Source organism: Somniosus microcephalus, chromosome 30 (assembly GCF_052327205.1).
Source record: "Somniosus microcephalus isolate GS21.2 chromosome 30, FLI_Smic_1.0, whole genome shotgun sequence".
Lineage (NCBI taxonomy): Eukaryota > Metazoa > Chordata > Chondrichthyes > Squaliformes > Somniosidae > Somniosus > Somniosus microcephalus.
This window is the reverse complement of record NC_141016.1, coordinates 6430022-6450706: the sequence shown is the minus strand read 5'-3', so window position 1 is coordinate 6450706 and position 20685 is coordinate 6430022. Positions and strand designations below refer to the sequence as shown.

Sequence of the window (20685 nt, the reverse complement as noted above, 5' to 3'; positions counted from 1 at the left end):
GATGTTTCCCCTGGCTGGGGGGGGGTTCTAGAACAAGGGGTCACAGTCTCAGGATACAGGGTAGGACATTTAGGACTGAGATGAGGAGAAATGTCTTCACTCAGAGGGTGGTGAACCTGTGGAATTCTCTGCCACAGAAGGCTGTGGAGGCCAAGTCACTGAATATATTTATGAAGGAGATAGATAGATTTCTAGACACAAAAGGCATCAAAGGGTATGGGGCGAGAGGGGGAATATGGTATTCAGATAGAGGATCAGCCATGATCATATTGAATGGCGGAGCAGGCTCGAAGGGCCGAATGACCTACTCCTGCTCCTATTTTTCTATGTTTCTATGAACTTGTTGGTGTGCTGAGATGCGCCTCCTCTGTCCCCTTCCTCCTTGACACAACCGCTGTTTTTGTAACACAGGTGGACAACCTGGGACTGACCAATTCAAGAGGGAAGCCAAAGTGCATGTGTCAGTTGAGACTTGGATTGAAGTTCTGTCCCTATTGAATCTGAGAATCTGCCAAGCTCATGTTCTCAACTAGGCTTGACTTTCCATTGTGTCCTTCAATCATCCAGTTGGACAGAACCCTACACCCATTCCATAGTTTACTCCTTGATTAGATAAAGCTTTAGGAAGAATACACTCGAACCCAATTAACTGCTCACTACAATGATTCTTGCCCATTCTTCTTCCAGCAGTAAGTTAAGTATTTAGGAATAGGGGAGTAGGGGAACAGTTCTTCAGTTTGCTCAAGCTATCTCCTCACCGCTGAACTTGGCGCTGCCCTTTGAGTAATACAACGACAACTTGCATTCATGTAGAGCCTTTAACGCAGAAAGATGTCCCAAGACGCATCACACGAATAAACAGACAGAGATCAACACTGTGCCAAAGAAGGAGATTTTGGGAGGGTTCTAAAAGCTTGGCGGACAAAGAGACGGGTTTTAAGTAGAGTCTTCAACGCGGACAAGGGAGATGAAAAGGTTTTAGGGAGGGAATTCCAGAGGATATGGTGTAGACATCTGAAGATACAGACACCATTGGTGGGGCTAAAGGAGTGGAGCTCACACGAGACGCCAGAGTTGGAGGAACATAGGAACTTGAGAACATAAGAAATAGGAGCAGGAGTAGGCCATTTCACCCTTCGAGCCTGCTCCGCCATTCAATAAGATCATGGCTAATCTTCTACCTCAACTCCACCTTCCCTCCCGATCCCCATATCCCTCGATTCCCTTAATTCCCAAAAATTTATCGACCTCTGTCTTGAATATAATTAAGAATTGCTGGACAATTTAAAAAAAAAAAAAAAAAAAAAAAACGAGGTCCATCTAGTTCACCATCCTGGAAGTCACATAATGCAATAACGGAGTTGTTGACTAAACATGACGCTAGCCTCAGCATTCTAAGTGAGGTCACACCAACAGCGTATAAAGTGGCAGGACTACCGCGCTATTTCGGCTCAATATTGAAAGAAAAAGAAAGACTTGCATTTCTATAGCGCCTTTCATGACCTCAGGACATCGCAAAGCGCTTTTTACAGCAAATGAAGTACTTTTTGAAGTGTAGTCACTGTTGTAATGTAGGAAACGCGGCAGCCAATTTGCGCACAGCAAGCTCCCACCATCAGCAATGTGATAAATGACCAGATCATCTGTTTTAGTGATGTTGGTTCAGGGATAAATATTGGCCCCAGGACACCGGGGATAACTCCCCTGTTCTTCTTCGAATAGTGGCCGTCGGATCTTTTACATCCACCTGAGAGAGCAGACGGGGCCTCTGTTTAACGTCTCATCCGAAAGACGGCACCTCCGACAGTGCGGCGCTCCCTTAGTACTGCACTGGGAGTGTCAGCCTGGATTTTTGCGCTCAAATCTCTGGAGCGGGTCTCGAACCCACAACCTTCTGACTCAGAGGCGAGAGAGTGCTGCCCACTGAGCCACAGCTGACACTTGACCATTCAATGCACGCCAACATCTGCTTTAATAACAACAGAAAATGCTGGAAATACTCAGCAGGCCAGGCAGCATCCGTGGAGAGAGAAACCGAGTTAACGTTTCAGGTCTGGGGCCCTTCATCAGAACTGGAAAAAGCTGGAGATGTAACAGATATTAAGCAGGTGCAGAGACAGGGGGCGGAGGGGTTTAGGAGGGGAGGAAGGAATTTAAAGAACATACTGTGAAAATGTTGCAAATGGGAATGGCAAAAATCATACAGCATGAAAAATGGGGGCAGGGATTATTATCTGAAATTGTTGAACTCAATATTGAGTCCGGCAGACTGTAAAGTGCCTAATTGAAAGATGAGGTGCTGTTCCTCGAGCTTACGTTGAACTACATTGGAACAATGTAATAGGCCGAGGACAGAGAGATCAGAGTGGGAGTGAAGCTGTGAATTAAAGTGACAGGCGACCGGAAGCTCAGGGTCACCCTTATGGACTGAACGGAGGTGTTCCACAAAGCGGTCGCCCAATCTGCGTTTGGTCTCCCCAATGTAGAGGAGACCGCATCGTGAGCAGTGAATACAGTATATTAAATTGCAAGAAGTACAAGTAAATCGCTGTTTCACCTGGAAGGGGTGTTTGGGGCCTTGGACAGTGGGAAGGGAGGAGGTAAAATTACGGGCATGTGTTGCATCTCCTGCGCTTGCACGGGAAGGTGCCAGGTGAAGGAGCAGGGCTGTTGGGGGTGATTGAGGAGTGGACCAGGGTGTCGCAGAGGGAGCGGTCCCTTCGGAATGCTGAAAGGGGAGGTGAGGGGAAGATGTGTTTGGTGGTGGGATCACGTTGGAGGTGGCGGAAATGGCGGAGGGTGATCCGTTGAATGTGGAGGCTGGTGGGGTGAAAGGTGAGGACAAGGGGAACTCTGTCGTGGTTCTGGGAGGGAGGGGAAGGGGTGAGAGCAGAAGTGCGGGAAATAGAACGGACACGGTCAAGGGCCGTGTCAACCACGGTAGAGGGGAATCCTCGGTTGAGGAAAAAGGAAGACATGTCGGAAGCACTGGTATGGAAGGTGGCATCGTCAGAGCAGACGCGGCGGAGACGGAGAAACTGGGAGAATAGATTAGAGTCCTTACAGGAAGCGGGGTGGGAGGAAGTATAGCCCAGGTAGCTGTGGGAGTCGGTGGGCTTGTAGTGAATGTTTGTCGAAAGCCGATCGCCAGAAATGGAGATGGGGAAGTCAAGGAAGGGAAGGGAAGAGTCGGAGATGGACCATGTGAAGGTGAGGGAAGAGTGGAAATTGGAAGTAAAGTGAATGAACTTATCCAGTTCAGGGCGAGAGCAGGAAACGGCACCAATACAGTCATCTGCTTTGCCTTACTCACTGCCACAGAGCATTGTTGAGGTGGCTTCAATGTATTGTCGACCAGGGCACCCAGATTTCTTATTTTCTACGCACATTATTTTCTTTCCATTTTGAGTAATGGCCCCTTCCTGGAATTTTTTTGCCTCTGTGCCGCAGTTTGCATTTCTCTGCATTGATTTTTATCTCCTACCTGCCTGCCCATGACACACGACTGGAGAACCCCATTCCCACCGGTAAAGGTGCGGGATTGTGAGTCTGTGCAGAGTCGCTGCAAGTCTGAATCAAATCTGCAGGAGGTAGGGAAAGCGTGACGGGAATGTGTTGTGACCAAATCATTGGAGTAAAATGAACCTTGTAAATCTTCCTGACCCAGCCATCAATCACCAAATTAAATATAAAAGATGTAAAAATGTTCCTGATTTTCACAGAGCGGAGTGTTTTCAGATTCTGTTCACTTTTTAATTTTTTTTTATTTAATCAGGGGATGTGTTCAGATGCTGAATTGAAGGACTTGGGGATTCCTCTGGGACCAAGAAAGAAAATCCTCAGTTTGGCCAAGAAGTTGGCCAGTGTCCAGGTACACCAGTTTATCGCTCCGTGCTGAGCCGCTTGCCTGAGCCTGTCCTGCTGGTATAAGCTCCGACTCTGCCTCGACGTGAAGAGGGCAGTTGGAAGGAATGTTGTCACACGGTGGAGGGATTCGGTTGTCGAATGCACTACCGCGTGATTCTGTACAAAGATCGGAGGGTGGGGGGTGGGTGCGGGACTGATCACGACTGCTCTTTCAAAGAGCCAGTACAGACACGACGGGCCGAATGGCCTCCTCCTGTGATGCAAGTTTCTGTGATTCTATTCTAAGTGGCCAAATCGATCAAAGGGAATTGGCTTTAACTTTTAAGTCTACCTGGTGAGAAAGCAGGGACGGAGGATCAGAGGTGACTGCTCTGATGGGTGGGGGCGTGAAGTGAGCGCTGGCCTGAGCGGCCAGAAGGCCACTTCCTGCGCTGAGATTTCTCTTTCAACCGTCCGCAGTGTGTTATAGAATCATAGAACGGTCCAGCACAGGAAGAGGCCATTCGGCCCTTCGAGCCTGCTCCGCCATTCAATAAGATCATGGCTGATCTTGGGCTCAAAGCCACTTCCCTGCCCGCTCCCCATAACCCTTCACTCCCTTATCTTGCAAAAATCTGCCTATCTCCACCTTAAATGTATTTAATGACCCAGCCTCCACGGCTCTGGGGCAGAGAATTCCACAGATTTACGACCCCCTGAGAGAAGAAATTCCTCCTTATCTCAGTTCTAAAAGGGCGGCCCTTTATTCTGAAACTATGCCCCCGAGTTCTAGATTTCCCCACGAGGGGAAACATCCTCTCTGCATCTACCTTGTCGAGCCCCCTCAGTATCTTTATATGTTTCAACTAGCTGGGGAGCCCCGCGTTGCGAGGGCAATTTTGGGGCGCGAGGGCAATTTTGGGGCGTTTGGTCTCCCTGTCCCTGTGTGCCCCCCTCTCCCTGTCATGTCCTCTCCCTGTCCTATCCCTCCCTCCCCTCTCTCCCTCCCTCCCCTCCCCCCGCTCCCTCCCCTCCCCTGTCTCCCTCTCCCCCCCACTCCCCTCTGTCCCCCTCTCCGGCCCCTCCCCCTGCCTAGCGCCTGAGGTCCGGTGCCGTTGCTGAGGTCCCCCGCGTATCGCGCGGCTGATGGACGGCCGCTGCGTGCGGGCGGGCGGCGCATGCGCGGTGAGTGCGGGCGGCCCGCGGGAGCCGGCAAGGCCGTTAGCGAGCGGGAAACTTCGGGCGGCGCGCCCGCGCTCCGTCCGCGACACCTGAGAGGGGGAGGTAGAGAGAGACAGAGAGGGAAGAGGAGAAGGAGAGAGAGGGAAGAGGAGAGAGGGAAGAGGAGAGAGAGGGAAGAGGAGAAGGAGAGAGGGAAGAAAGAGAGAGAGAGAAATTTTTTCAGCTTCAGGCCCCGAGTCCCCCCTGCGTGAGGGTGAGGAGGAGGGGGGGGGTTGCTAAACACAATATAAAACTCAAATAAATTGTTAATTAATTGCCTAACACATAATTGAAATATTTACCTTAGTTCCCTAACACACAGAAAGTGTGGGGGGAAAAAATCGTGGAAAATCAAGATGGCGGCCACTCACCTCGGTTCAGAAGGATAAGGCCCGCCCACACATTGGTCGACCGGTCAGGTCACCGAAGCGTAGGATTGGTCAATCGTCGAGTCACTCGACACTCAACTGCAGGAAGACCTCGACGTCACACGGTCGCTGATGAGATGCTGGATGAGCGGAACGCTGAACGTTTTTGGGATACCGCGGGCGGGATTTTTGTCCGGCCGAAACGTAAATAGGCCTATGACCGGTCCGGAATCGCAAGCTTTCTTTTGAGGCGACGCGCGCGTCGGTACGCTCTAACTTCCAAACGTATAGAGACCAGGCGGACAGACAAGACAGACAAGAGCCGCTTTATATATATAGATAGATAAGATCACCTCTCATTCTTCTAAATTACAATGAGTATAGGCTCAACCTTTCTTCATAAGATAACCCCTTCATCTCCTCCGCTCTTTGCCCATATACTTGCAATTTTTTCTCCTTCAAGTATTTATCCAATTCCAATTTGAAGGCTATCACTGTTGGCGTCCAGGGATTCTCCCCACAGGGACTGGTAATGCAAATAGATGTTGGCGAGGGCTGTCGCTTATCAAACTGTGGACGTCAGCGAGCGTCTCCTGGATCATTAACCTTGGCGGCATTAGTGCAAGTATGTTTATGCATTTGGCAGGAGGACCGGGAAGAGGAGCAAATTGGCGAGCCAGTGACGAGGGCCATTCCTGAGAGAATGCCCCAATCCTCGCAGGAGGGGGGCGGCGGCGAGCAGTTACAGCGCCCCCTGTCCAGCAGCAGCGTCACTTCAATCAACTACGAGCAATTCGATGTCGGCATCGGTCAGGTAGGCGCGGCTCGTCCGTCGGTTGAAAGAAGGCGCTGATCGCGTACCTTGAGTAAATGTAATCTGCGACTGGCACGGGCCTGGATTTTATTCGTTGCTTTAGCTTATTGAAGGTTGAGAAGGTACCAATAACCGGGTGTGACTGCACAAACCTGTCTGAACACAAACTTCATCCATTCAATACGCCTAACCGAAGCATTCCTTCCGCTGTCCCTCCTCGGCAGTGGTCAATAATTGACGCGCGTAAAGGAAGCTAAAGGGAGTCCCAAGGTCTCCCAGCTGCCAAGAGCTGTCAAGATATCGGTCCCTGCAAGGGGTGCTGCTCCTGTGAACTCTGACTCTGACCCAGTCCTTTGGGATATGCTACTCTGGTAGAATGCAGGGCTGTTGGAGGGCAGCATCGTAGAGTATTACAGAGCAACTACAACAATGGCAGAGTGCAGTTGAGGTGTTGCCCACAGCCACTCGAGCTGTCCTTGTTGCACGAACTATTTGTTAATCACAAGCTCGCACCTGTCAGGAGCCCCTTGGATAGAATCCCAGTGAATGCAGCCTCCCCTCTCAAGCTCTTTGTGTGTCTCCTCCCGAGTTCACCGTGTCCTTGCAATCCCCGGGGCTGATAATACACCCCAAAGTGAAGTGTGTGTGTGTAACTGCAAAGTTCACCGCTCACACGTAGCTCCACCAACACAACAAGGCATGGAAATTTTCTTCACCGGTTGTCCGCCCACAGCCCCAGCACCTTGTATACGCAGCTGCCTCATCTGCTTCTGTACCAGCGAAAGTTTTTATTAAAACAAAAGCAAAATACTGCAGCTGCTGGAAATGGGAAATAAAAATAGAAAGTGCTGGAAACACTCAGCAGGTCAGGCAGCATCTGCGGAGAGAGAAACAGAGTTAACGTTTCAGGTCGAAGACCTTTCGTCAGAACTGGAAAAAGTTACAGATGTTAACAGGTTTTAAGCAAGTTCAGAGGCAGGGGGAGGAAAGAACAAAAAGGAAGGTCTGTGATAGGGTGGGAGGCAGGAGAGATTAAATGGCAAAAGGGATGACGGTGCGAGGCAAAAGGAGACGGTAATGGGACAAGTTAAGAAACAAAAGATGGCTCTGGAGGAGGTGTAAAGGGCAACAGCTGCCGTCCAAAAAAATGGGAGGAGTGGTTATGCTATTTTTTTGGCCAGCTGGTGCTGGTAATGGTTCTGCTGTTGCCATTTACACTTCCAGACCCATCTTTTGTTTCTTTACTTGTCCCATTACCATCGCCTTTCGCCTCGCACCATCATCCCTTTTGTCACTTAATCTCTCCTGCCTTCCACCCTATCACAGACCTTCCCTTTTGTTCTTCCCTCCCCCCACCCCCCCCCTTTCCCTGCCCCTACACTTGCTTAAACCCTGTTACACCTCTAACCTTTTCCAGTTCTGACGAAGGGTCCTCGACCTGAAACGTTGATTCTGTTTCTCGCTCCACAGGCGCTGCCCGACCCGTTGAGTGTTCCCGGCATTTTCTGTTTCTATTGAAGGTTTCAGCTAAAGGTCGGTTTCAGCTGCTTTGTTGACTTTGATGACCCCTGTGTGTTTTTTTTATTTATCTTTCTGTGAATAGCCCGTGCCCCCGAATGCCACCAGCTGGCACTTGGCAATTGGCATTGGCCAGGTTGGTCTCTCGTGTACCCTTTTCTCTCACTAGTCTTCTGTGTTTGATGTATTGTCCCCTGGTCTTGGTCCCTGTCACTCTAGTCAGCTGCATGCACTGTTTGCATGGAAGGTGTGTGTTTGTGTGCAATCTCTGATGTGAGCACGTCAGGACCAATGTGCCCTGTGAGCTGCACTTGGTTCTGCGCGGCCTGTTTCTTTTAGTGCGTGGTCCCTTTAAATTTCCACGCATGTGCGCAATGTTCCCTCTAATTTTTTTTTCCCGTGCGCGGTCCCTTTAAATTGCTGCGCGGTCCCTTTAAATTTTGCACGCACACGGTTTCTACAATGCCAAAGCCGTTAAGCGGCCTGCGTGGGACCTCCTATTAAAGCGCGGCCGTGCAGCTTTGGGGGAGCACGGGTCAGGATCGCATGTCGGTGCCCCTGGGAAGCGAGTATAATGAGTGGTGGCGTGGGCCATTTCATGGGGTTTTATCTGAAATGATTCTGCCCAGTGAATATTTAGCATTCTACCAATTGCAGCCCCAGCGATTAAATGCTGATTCAGCATTCTGCTCCTCTGCTTTTACCTGCTCACGAGCATCTTTTCCTGTTCCCCAAGTCATCTGTAAATGTCGAGTTTATTGAGTAATCCAGCCTTGTTCACAGGGAAATGGAACACACAGTATATATCCAAGAGCGTGGAAATTGGCAGGGACCCCGGTGTTCTTAACTTTTCCATCTTTAACTTTGCTCTTCCTGTTTTTCTATCGGAAGCTCGCGGCAGATTTGCTGCCTCTATCTTCCCATTGGCTATTTTTAAGTGCCCTTACAAGTGGAAGACTCCTGGGTTTCGGCAGCTTAAAGGGGCAGGACTCTGCTCCAGGATGAGGTTTTTAAAGAAAGAAAGACTTGCATTTCTATAGCGCCTTTCACGACCACCTGACGTCCCAAAGCCCTTTACAGCCAATGAAGTACTTTCTGAAGTGGAGTCACTGTTGTAATGTAGGAAACGCAGCAGCCAATTTGCGCACAGCAAGATCCCACAAACAGCAATGTGATAATGACCAGATCATCTGTTTTAGTGATGTTGGTTGAGGGATAAATATTGGCCCCAGGACACCGGGGAGAACTCCCCCGCTCTATTTCAAAATCGTGGCCGTGGGATCTTTTACGTCCACCTGAGAGGGCGTACGGGGCCTCGGTTTAACGTCTCATCCGAAAGACGGCACCTCTGTGCAGCGCTCCCTCAGTGCCGCACTGGGAGTGTCAGCTTAGATTTTTGTGCTCCAGTCTCTGGAGTGGGACTTGAACATCACACAGACCTTCTGACTCAAAAGCGAGTGTGCGACCACTGATCCACAGGCTGACACACAATAAATCACTGCAACATCAATTGCTGTCTATAATATTATATAAAGACAAGTCAGCTGAACTACTGTAGCCCCTCCACCCTGAAGGGAATGGCAGGCTCAAATTGGGTGTTTGGTACCATGCACCGTAGCCAAACTGCATGTTGTGTCCAGTCGGATAGTCTAAGCTTTTTCAGAGCATCCTATTCTTAGCGTATAGTGTTTTTTCCCGCTGTGTTGTTGGGCTTGTGCGGTCAATGCATAGTACGCCAGCATGGGTGATGATCCAACGCATGGCATTGCAGGTGGTGCGAATCCGAAACCACCGCTGCTGCAACAACCGCATCACCCAGTCAGTGCAGCCTGGGCATGAAGCATTGCAAGATGGCCTTTAGTCATGGCATTCACGAGCAGTGTGGAACAACCTGCTCAAAAACGAAGGGTGTGCAGGGGATGCGGTTTCCATGGGTCCTTCTTTGAACAGGGGCAGTGCAGCCGTGACTCCGGTCTGCTTCCGAATGGGTGCTGACCTCACAGCTGCTTGGACTGACACGCGGAAGGTGAAAGGTCATCTGGGGGAAGCTGCTTATCTTTAGAGGAATTGGTGCCTCCTGTTGCAGCCATGAATTGTGCCCCTTTGGCTTGCGTTGCGAAGGGCAACATAAGAAATAGGAGCAGGAGTAGACCATTCGGCCCCTCGAGCCTGCTCCGCTGTTCAATAAGATCATGGCTGATTTTCTACCTCATCTCCACTTTACTGAACTATCCCCATATCCCTTGATTCCCTTAATATTCAAAAATCTATCGATCTCTGTCTTGAATATACTCAACGACTGAGCCTCCACAGCCCTCTGGGGTAGAGAATTCCAAAGATGCACCACCCTCTGAGTGAAGAAATTTCTCCTCATCTCAGTCCTAAATGGCCGACCCCTTATTCTGAGACTGTGACCCCTGGTTCAAGGCTCCCCAGCCAGGGAAACAACCTCTCGGCATCTACCCTGTTGAGCCCTCTTTTTAAAAAAAAAAAAAAAAAAAATGTTACACGTTTCGATGAGATTACCTCTCATTCTTCGAAACTGCAGAGAGTACAGGCCGAGTCTACTCCATCTTTCCTCATGGGACAACCCTCTCATCCCAGGAATCAGTCGGTGATGGAATTACTGAATGGCCAGGCTGCACAGCATAAGCCAACAGCATCTCTCTAAAGGTGGAGTGCCCACTGGCTGTTAATGTTGAATTTTAAAAAGAACTCTCTCTTTTTCTCCAACGCCCTGCCCTCCCTCCCTCCCTCACCCATTCTCAGGTTTCAGTTAATTATCCGCGCCTCGACTTCGAACCGGAGGAATTCTTTGCGTTCGGCTCGCCGATTGGAATGTTCCTCACGGTCCGAGGACTGAAAAGGATCGATCCCAACTACACGTTCCCGACGTGCAGGAGATTCCTCAACATTTACCACCCCGTAGGTATCGGCTCCAACAGCTTGGAGAAGGTGAAGCTCTGTGGTGCAAGGATAGCAATGGTTGTCGGTGGGGACACTCCACGCATTCAAATGACGCTCCTCCCGCCCACTGTTATAACGGAGGCTTTAAGCCATTTATTTTATGAGGAGGTGATCCCTCTACTAAAATGGGCTAAGCGTGGGTCCCGTAAGAACGGTTGGCAGTAATTTCTGGGTTACAAAGGGGTCTGTTGAAGAGTTTGAAGTAACGCTGAGATGATGCAGAGCAGAGTGATTAAAAAGCAGGTTCCTTTTCCCATCAAGTGGGGTGGAATGATGGTCTCGGAGGTGCTGGTGGTGCTGGATTGTTCTGCTGAATAACAACAGCTTGCATTTATATAGCGCCTTTAACGTAGTAAAACGTCCCAAGGCCCTTCACGGGAGCGATTATCAAACAAAATTTGACACCGAGCCACATGAGGAGAAATTAGGACAGGTGACCAAAAGCTTGGTCAAAGAGGTCAGTTTTAAGGAGCATCTTAAAGGAGGAGAGAGAGGCGGAGAGGTTTAGGGAGGGAATTCCAGAGCTTAGGGCCCAGGCAGCTGAAGGCACGGCCGCCAATGGTGGAGCGATTAAAATCGGGGATGCTCAAGAGGGCAGAATTGGAGGAGCGCAGAGATCTTGGAGGGGGGTTGTGGGGCTGCAGGAGCTTACAGAGATAGGGAGGGGGTGGGGGCAAGGCCATGGAGGGATTTGCAAACAAGGATGAGAATTTTAAAATTGAGGCGTTGCTTAACCGGGAGCCAATGTAGGTCAGTGAGCTCGGGTGGTGGGCGAGCGGGACTTGGTGCGAGTTAGGGCACTGGCAGCAGGGTTTTGGATGACCTCGCGTTTACGTAGGGTAGAACGTGGGAGGTTGGCCAGAAGTGCATTGGAATAGTCAAGTCTAGAGGTAACGAGCTGGATTCACCATAAGTAACACCGCTGCTTTACCTCTTTTGGCTTATTTCCTCTGTGATTCCTTGTAAAGGTGCCTAGGGGTTGAGTTTGAAGACAGGAGCTGGTCTGAGGTAATTCTGATGTCTCTCTCTTTCTCCCCTGCAGTTTGATCCCGTTGCCTACAGGGTTGAACCCATGATCGTGCCCGATGTGGAGCTGGAGCCGATGCTGATCCCTCACCACAAGGGCAGGAAGAGAATGCACCTGGGTAAGGGACCTCCTGACTGCCAACCAGAGTCCGGCGGTGGTCAGACCCGACCAAGGCACCTTTTAAACCAGTGGAAGATCTGACCGTGTGCAACCAATGACTTCCAGTTTATCCGGTGTCGGCCGTGCCTCAGTGGGCAGCACCCTTGCCTCTGAGTCAGAAGGTTGTGGGTTCAAGTCCCAATCCAGGGACTTGAGCACAACAATCTAGGCTGATACTCCAGTGCAGTGCTGAGGGAGTGCTGCACCGTCTTTCAGATGAGAGGTTAAACCGAGGCCCCGTCTGCTCTCTCAGGTGGATGTAAAAGATCCCATGGCCACTATTTCAAAGAAGAGCAGGGGAGTCCTCCCCGGTGTCCTGGGCCAATATTTATCCCTCAATCAACATCACTAAAACAGATGATCTGGTCATTATCACATTGCTGTTTGTGGGAGCTTGCTGTGCGCAAATAGGCTGCCGCATTTCCCCGGCTTCGATCTCCCGCGAGGCTTATGGGCAAACCCTGAACCGCGACCACACAAACCGTGGCGCACCTGATGCACGGATGGAGAATTCAAAGCTCTCCAGTGTGCGGCTGTGGTCACCCAGAACAGACCGCGGTACATGTAATGGCCCGAAGGCCCCATTTACAAATACGAGGGAGGCATCACCGCGATCCGCTCCGCTATTCCCGACGCAGTTATCTGGCTTAACCACCTACACGTCAAATTGTAGTTGTTGCTCAACATCTATATCGGCCAGACGAAGTGTAAGCAGTAATGAGGAGGAGGCCTGCCCCGTAGCAATGCCTGTATGTCAATAGCCAAACTACCAAGGTGCGCTCGGAGGTGACTCGAGGCTAAATGGCCACCTGGTTTCTAGGGGCCTGGCAGCAACTCGAACTGCCGAGGCAGCGCACCAAGAGCGGGTCGTTCTTTGATGGGATTGAATGCCACTTGAAAAAGAAAATGGGAGTCAGTAAAATACTGAGTGGAAGAACTTTTTTTTTGTTAGGAAAATGCGATACAAAATATATATTTTCCCTTCCAGTCTATTGATGTCTGTCTCCAGACAGTTGTTTAAAAATTCTTGTGTGTGGAGGGACCCCTTGCAAATATTGGCACACTCTCTCCTAGATATCCATCTCCTGCAGACAGTGCTTGGGGTCGATGTGTCGGGTTCTTCAGTTTTATAGGTAGAAGACTTGCATTTCTATTGCGCCTTTCACGACCACCGGACATCTCAAAGCACTTTACAGCCAATGAAGTAGTTTTTGAAGTGTAGGCACTGTTGTAATGTGGGCAACGTGGCAGCCAATTTGCGCACAGCAAGCTCCCACAAACAGCAATGTGATAATAACCAGATTATCTGTTTTTGTTATGTTGGTTAATATTGGCCCAGGACACTGGGGAGAACTCCCCTGCTCCTCTTCGAAATATTGCCATGGGATCTTTTACATCCACCTGAGAGAGGAGACGGGGCCTTGGTTTAACGTCTCATCCGAAAGACGGCACCTCCGACAGTGCAGCACTCCCTCAGCACTGCACTGGAGTGTCAGCCTAGCTTTATGTGCTCAAGTCTCCGGAGCGGGACTCGAACCCACAACCTTCTGACTCGGAGACAAGAGTGCCGCCCACTGAGACACAGGCTGACCCTGATTATTTTGCTATACTACCATCTGTTTTTGTTTCTGTCCAAGCAGAACTGAAGGACAGTCTGACCCGGATGGGCTCTGACTTGAAGAATGGATTGTTTTGCTCCCTGAGAAACGCCTGGCAATCGTTTACCCGGATCCAGTCACCCACACCACAACTGCTGGCGGACGACGCCGCCGCGATGGGTCACCAAGGCAACGAGCTGGCGGCCAAGGAAAGCGAAGGTGGCGGCCACTCCCTCTGCTATCCCCTGTGTCTCTTGCATATCTTTTTATAAAACGTCCGCGTCCCAAACGACAAATGGGATAGATTCACCAATCCTGCCCTCTCGGCGAGTCTCCGGGCCCACAGGGGGACGAGGCTGCAGCATTGCAGCCCCGATTCTCCATCTCCAACCATGGCTGCCTGCTGGGAGGGCGGGGGTGGGTGAATTCAGGTTTGAACAAAAGCAAGAAAACCTCTACGTCTCGACAGTGCGGGGAAAGATGCATGATCCGTTCCGTCTCTATTCTTAACTCGCGTCCACCTCGCCGGTCAATTCTCCAATGCAGGTCCTGCCGAAATGAATGGAAATCGGTCTCAATTTTAAAGCATCTAAAAGCGCTCTTTCCCTCCCCAGATATCCCCCTCCTCCGGACAGATTCCACTCGGGTCGCACGTACGGTGCGCCCGTTAGACTTGGCTCAGTTGGGAGCACTTGCCCGGGGGTCAGCCAGTCGTAGGTTAGAGCTGAATATCAGGGTTTGTAGGCTGACATTCCAGGGCCAGGGGGCGTGTGTCCCGGTCTCTGGACCTGGCATCTTGTGGCCCTTGTTGGACTGCCCTCTCATTCTTTCCGTCTCGTTACTTTAAACGCCAGATTTTACACATACACTCGCACACACATACACACTCAGTTGTAGCAATGCAGGAGCAGGAATTTATTGCAACTCCATACTTCACTAAACCAGCATGAGAGCTCTGTGAAACATCACACTTCAGTATGAGCTACTGAACAGTGGGTTCCCTTACATATCTTCCACCAAATTTCACCATTGGTCACCATATTCCATGCAGACCACCAATAAATCAAAGCTACATACCAACGCCAACAGAATAACAGCGTGAACTAAACAAACAGGCACTTCCATGAACACCAGTCACCTAATTGCCCTAAAAAAACTCTTCCCACCATTTTAGTACCATGACCAGAAGTGAGCTAATTGCCGTCATAAACTCTTCCCATTCCCCTAAACACAAGTGACCAAGCTGACACGTTCCAGACCATGACAGATGCGGCTGAGTCACTCTTGCACGTTCTACTTTCCTGTGAAGATACCTTTCCTTTCAGGCCTGTTGACACAGTTTACAGCACGTGCTGTACTGACCCCACACACTGCCCAGAAAGAACATTTGAGGTACTCTGGTGACGAGAACCCTTGTTCCCACGTCCCCCTCTGAAGAGGAGCAGGGAGTTCTCCCAGTGTCCTAGTCGACTTGTCTTCCTCAGCCACTTTATGTGGCCATGCGGCTCATGGCCATCTGCCACTTTTCCCTACCCATCACTGTGTGCCCCCCGCCACCACCCAACCCCCCCCCCCCCCCCCCCCGCCTCCCAATAATATCTTTGACTTGTGCGAGAGAAGCCCTTTGAGGCTTTACGGCAGAAGGCACAGAATAATCTTAGTATTGCCACCCGTGAAGCAATGCTTTGAGGAACCCTCGCCGGTCTTCATAGAATCGTAGAATGGTTACAGCACAGGAGGCCATTCGGCCAGTCGAGCCCGTGCTGGCTCTCTGCAAGAGCACTTCAGCTAGTCCCACTCCCCCGCCCTGCAATTTTTTTTCCTTCAGGTACTTATCCAACTCCCTTTTGAAAGCTGCGATTGAGTCTGCCTCCACCGTCCTCTCGGGTAGCGCATTCCAGATCCGAACCACTCGCTGTGTAACCTCCCCGTTTATTTATTTTTTTTTGAAGCTGGGTCGGAGGTGGACAGCAGCAGCTCCTTGCAGGAGGAGGAGGAGGAGGAGGAGGAGATCAAGATGGGAATGCTGAATGGAGGACGGCGCATTGATTACGTACTCCAGGAAAAGCCCATCGAAAGTTTCAACGAGTATCTCTTCGCACTCCAGAGCCACCTCTGTTACTGGTAGGGGGTCAGGGAAGCGCCAGGGTCAGGGCAGCGCCAGGGTCAGGGCAGCGCCAGGGTCAGGGCAGCGCCAGGGCAGTGCGAGGGTCAGGGCAGTGACGAGGGCAGTGCGAGGGTCAGGGCAGTGCCAGGGTTTGATGAACCAGACGAGAGAGGGGGACAAGAGATTGATCCAACAGCTCGGTTGATTGAGTGTGAGACTACGACACAGAATAAGATTTGAGGCTGAGGCCGATTCGCTAGTCGGATGAGTTGGGTCAGAAATGCCCTGTTGACAGCTCGTGGTGTTTTTCACGTCACCATCGTCCTGTCAGCTTTGTAGCGCGTGACAGTTGAATCAAGTGCGCGGGCTTGGGCCAGTGAAAGGTCAAAGGTGCACATGTTTGGTGGAAGGGAAGAGCAGAGATATAATGAGTGGAACAGAACATGATCGGGACAGGAAATGTCTTCTTTACTGAAAAATAGTCCATTCCATTTTACTGGGACAGACTGCTTTGGTGTACAAAGTGGGGCGAAACCACAAATTCTGAAAATGCAGCAGATCTGTAAATAAACTTGCATTTATTTCGCCTCTTGTGTGTCCCCCACCGCCTCCCCCCGCCCCACCTTAGGTGGCCGTGCCTTCAGCCTTCCAGGCCCCAAATTCTGGAATTCCCTCCCCTCTCCTATTTAAGACCCTCCTCTTTGACCAAGCTTTTGATCACCTCTCCCACTCGCCTCCTTTCAGATCGACGTCCCTTTTTTTGCCTGATTACCCTTCTGTGAACTGCCTTGGGGTGTTTTTCTACGTTGAAGGTGCTATATAAATGCAAGTTGTTGAGGATCCAGCCTGTCTTCATTCTGGCTCATCGACTCACCGAAGAACGTGGGACCAGGATGGGGCAGGCGGGCCCATTGAACCGACCTTTTATGTCCTTAACACCACTTCAGCCAACAATTAGATGCATGCTTTCTATCCGTCATTTATACATGTTGCCATTTCTCTGGAAGCTGACCCACATTTCTCGTTTTGTCCTCCAGGGAATCTGAAGACACCGCACTCTTAATTCTGAAGGAAGTCTACCAAACACTGGGAGTCCGTCTTGAACAAGCGCAACACTAATGGGCACAGAATCTCAACTCCTCGCCAACAATCGTACAAACACTGACTGGACCCAGGGGAGGCGTTGATGTATCACCTCGCCCTGTTTGTTCTATTTTTTTTTCTATTTTTGAAGTTGAATCGCTAATCTGGAGCAGTTTGCCCGGACCACGTGGTTGGTTCGTCTTCCCTCGGGGGAAAGCACTTCATCTGCCCTCCAGCAGGGATGAGGTTGGTTTTCAAACCTCCTGGAAACTCTTGTCCGACTGAGGTGTCTGTTTGTGCGGCGCGGCAGTGAAGGCGGGGAAGGGAGCGCACCCCGTGAGCAGACCGCCAAGCGCAGCTGCTCTCGAGGACTTGTCACCTGCCTCACCAGCAGATGCTGAAAATGGCTACAAGAAGCGACGTCCTCCTCCGCAACTCACCCACCAGCGTAATCCCTAATGGCCGCCAACTCTTGCAAGCGACTAATGGAAGCTCAACCTTGGCCAATGGGGTGTGGGTCTTCAGCAGCTGGAAGTGTGGATTGTCCGCGACAACATTTTGGAAAGTGCAGCTGTCGCTCTTGATTGGACCAGTCGCGATTTCTGCACCACCGACTTTATTTATTTGTGGCTTTCTGGTTTGTGTTGACATTGCACCTGTAAGATAAATGTAGACCTAAACAGAAATATTTCCAACCGTGTTGTTTTGATGAATCGCCAGTTTACAATTTAAATATGACTAACAGAACAGCTGCTTTATAACATCATTTTTGAATTTGGATGCTCTCTTTTATCTCCTCTTCCTCCTCCTCCCTCAAAATACAAAGACTACTCCTTGTGTCCTCAATAGTTCCGGGGTGATTGTAAGTGAACCAAGTGCAATGTCACCTGTGTACCAGCAATAAAATAATACTATTTCTGAATATTGTATGCACTGTAATGTTAGCAAGAGACTATTTCTGAATACCTGCAGCTGCGTACTATAATGTATTAGCAGTGTGTGTTCTGCAAAGGTCCAGCAGAAGACGAATGCTGGGGTGGACTGGAGCCAGGGACAGTGTACGACGAGGTCATCCTCTTTTGGTGAAACCATAAATTTAGACAGATAACAACTGTAAATAAACCATTAAAACTGTAAATAAACCAATAAAACTGTAAATAAACCAATAAAACTTCAAATAAACCTTTAATAATCAAATTAAAATTTGGTCCTCCAGCCCAATTATGCACTCCAGGCCCCGCGGCGCCCACCGGTCACAAACGTGATCGAGCGCGCCGGCGGACACCGCCTGCTCCAGCTCCAGGGCCACCCGGGCGCGAACATGGCCACGGAAGAGAGGGAGGCAATCTGGCCGGACGACCCCCTTACGACGAGGTCATTGCAGAGTCAGGTTGAGCTCTCGCTGCAAACCCCAGCAAAATAGCCTCAGCAACACACACTGTTTCATCTTTTCCCCTTCTGACCCTCCAAGGAGCGAGCAATCCATGTTTCTTTGGCTGGTGGCCAAGGCCATGTGTCGCAACTTGTGCCGTTTTTGACGCAGGGTTTCCTTTCCCTCTACTTCTCTCGCTTAGGCAGTCCCTCGGAACCGAGGATGACTTGCTTCCACATTAAAAATGAGTTCTCAGGTGACTGATGAGTCCAATGCGGGACCTACAGTCTCTGTCACAGGTGGGGCAGACGGTGGTTGAAGGGGCGGGTGGGTGGGGTGCTTGGGTTGACTTGCGCTGCCTGCGCTTGGCTTCCGCTTGCTCCCGGCGAAGAGACTCTGGCCTAGAAATTCAGTGCCCTTAGCGCCGATTTTGCGGCGCTAGAGGGCCTAGCGCTGCAATTGGCGCCGGCGCCTAAATTACCTGGGGCCCTTCCGCCGCGGTAGACCGGTAGTGCTGCGCCGGCACCGATGACGTCATCGGTGTGCGCAGCGTCCCGGTTGCCATGCCGACGGGCCCCAGCGCCGAAATTCAGTTGCGGCCGCCTCGCCCGTGGCAGCCGCAACTAAGACTCTGGCAACAGAGTCCAACATGTTTTTGCGCCGGCGCATTAAAGGCCCCGCGGCGGCCGGCCGCTTTCCCGCCGGCCGCCTGGCCGCAGCTCCCTCCCCGGACTTCCCTCCCCCCCCCCGGAACAGAAGCAAGCCCGGCACTTGTCCGAGGTGCCGGGCTCATTTTTAAAAAGATTTTCGCGGGCCGCGGCCGGGTGCAGGCAGCTCCTCCTTAAGGGAAGGAGGAGGCCTGCACTTCCCGAACCTGCCGCACCGCAGCGGGCGCCGCAGCGCCAGAATAGCGCCGAAATTCAGCGCGTTGCGCCAGTTTTCAGGCGCAAACAGCTCTCAGCAGCGCCGGCAGCCGTTTGGGCGCAGAACTATTGAATTTTGGGCCCGACCAGCGCGACTTAGCTCCGGCACTAACTTCCGGCGCTAAAGCCCTGGCTGCGCCAAAACTCAATTTCTAGGCCTCTGTATTTGGCGCCTTCCCGCATGCTTCTCCTCCACTTTGTGCGGTCTTGGGCCAGGGATTCCCAGGTGTCGGTGAGAATGTTGCACTTTTTCAAGGAGGCTTTGAGGGTGTCCTTGAAGCGTTTCCTCTGCCCACCTGGGGCTCTCTTGGCATGTCAGAGCTCCGAGTAGAGCACTTGTTTTGGGAGTCTCGTATCAGGCATGCGGACAATGTGGTCTATCCATCGGAGCTGATCGAGCGCGGTCAAAGCTTCGATGCTGGGGATGTTGGCCTGAGCGAGAACACTGACGTCGGTGCGCCTATCCTGCCAATGGATTTGCAGGATCTTGCGGAGACAGTGTTAGTGGTACCTCTCCCATGCTTTGAGGTGCCTGCTGTACACAGTCCATGTCTCTGAGGCATACAGCAGGGCGGGTATCACTGTTGCTCTGTAGACCATGGGCTTGGTGCCGGGGGTGAGGTCCTGATCTTCAAACACTCTCTTCCTCAGGCGACCGAAGGCTCCACTGCACAGAAGGAAATGCTTCAGTCCACGGAGTCGTAACAGCCGCACAAGGTCTGGAGGAAGTCCGTGCGTTCCCAGACCATCACTGGGAGCATAGCTCAGGCCCGTGTCCTTGGCCCAAATATCTTTAGCTGAGGTCACCCATAAGCTTCCCTCATCATGAGGAGTGGGGCTGTTGCAGCGGATGTTGCTGTCTCTAGCTCCATTCACAAGATCAGTAATCAAGTAGAAGCTTCTGCTGACTGACAGCAGGACATCGACACACTCTAGCCTTAAGCTGACAAGTGACAGGTAACAAATGGATGATATGAGAGCTGTGCAATGACCAACTCCGACATGAAAAATCTCAACCATCTTGCCCCTTCCACCAGCACCACTGGGTGACAAATCCTCCATTAGCTTCTAATCCTCTATTTTCACAGTTAAAGAAAGAGTTATTTAAGGTGTTGTGACAGGAATGGTTATAATCCACTATCTACCTAAAAGTGCTGAAAATGAATAGCATGCTTCCTTTGAGTGTTAGGTAGGAAACAGGTGAAAATCTGGGTACGGTAATGCGTAAGCAGGAGTCCAGTGTCGGAACAAGATTGAAGCCCCACTGGAGCATTATGGACCAATCCTATGGTGTAAAGAAATGGATCATTTTAAGTCACAGAGAATTGAAGAGCTATCGAACCAAAAGCAGTCCAGGCTGCTGATTCAGGGTGGCTAAGAGGATACAAGGTTGGTCTCCCAATAGTGTTAGTGTGTGCCAGAGCCAGGTTCAAAGCTGGCTGGGGCTTGTCGCAGTCTTCATTGGGTCAAAAAGCTAGTTGTGTGTTTTAAGGCACTCTAAAGAGAATGAAGATGTTAAGTAACACCCCAAAAAAGTCTTTAAACCAGAGTTTCAGGCTGGCTCAGAGGATGCAAGGTTGGTTTTTAAATGGTGCTAGTGTGTAAGAGCTACGTTCAAAGCTGCGTGGAGTTTGTTGCTTAATTTTCATTGGGTGAAAAAGTGAAGTATATAATTTAAGACA

General features: G+C 50.8%; 1 protein-coding gene across 3 annotated transcripts in view; it reads left to right on the top strand.

The window, feature by feature from the left end:
- Positions 1 to 17911, top strand: part of LOC147097883 (triacylglycerol hydrolase DDHD2-like) — a 43545-nt gene extending 25634 nt beyond the window's left edge. For 2 of the 3 annotated variants that reach the window (XM_085970932.1, XM_085970934.1), the window contains exons 11-18: positions 3776 to 3871; positions 6082 to 6249; positions 7853 to 7903; positions 10537 to 10692; positions 11777 to 11879; positions 13561 to 13737; positions 15471 to 15642; positions 16663 to 17911. In XM_085970932.1, the coding sequence (XP_085827058.1) occupies positions 3776 to 3871; positions 6082 to 6249; positions 7853 to 7903; positions 10537 to 10692; positions 11777 to 11879; positions 13561 to 13737; positions 15471 to 15642; positions 16663 to 16744 (1005 nt within the window). In that variant the 3' untranslated portion in view covers positions 16745 to 17911. The remainder of the gene's footprint in view (positions 1 to 3775; positions 3872 to 6081; positions 6250 to 7852; positions 7904 to 10536; positions 10693 to 11776; positions 11880 to 13560; positions 13738 to 15470; positions 15643 to 16662) is intronic. The other variant, XM_085970933.1, reaches the window with a different exon arrangement.
- The last annotated feature ends 2774 nt before the right edge of the window (positions 17912 to 20685 follow it).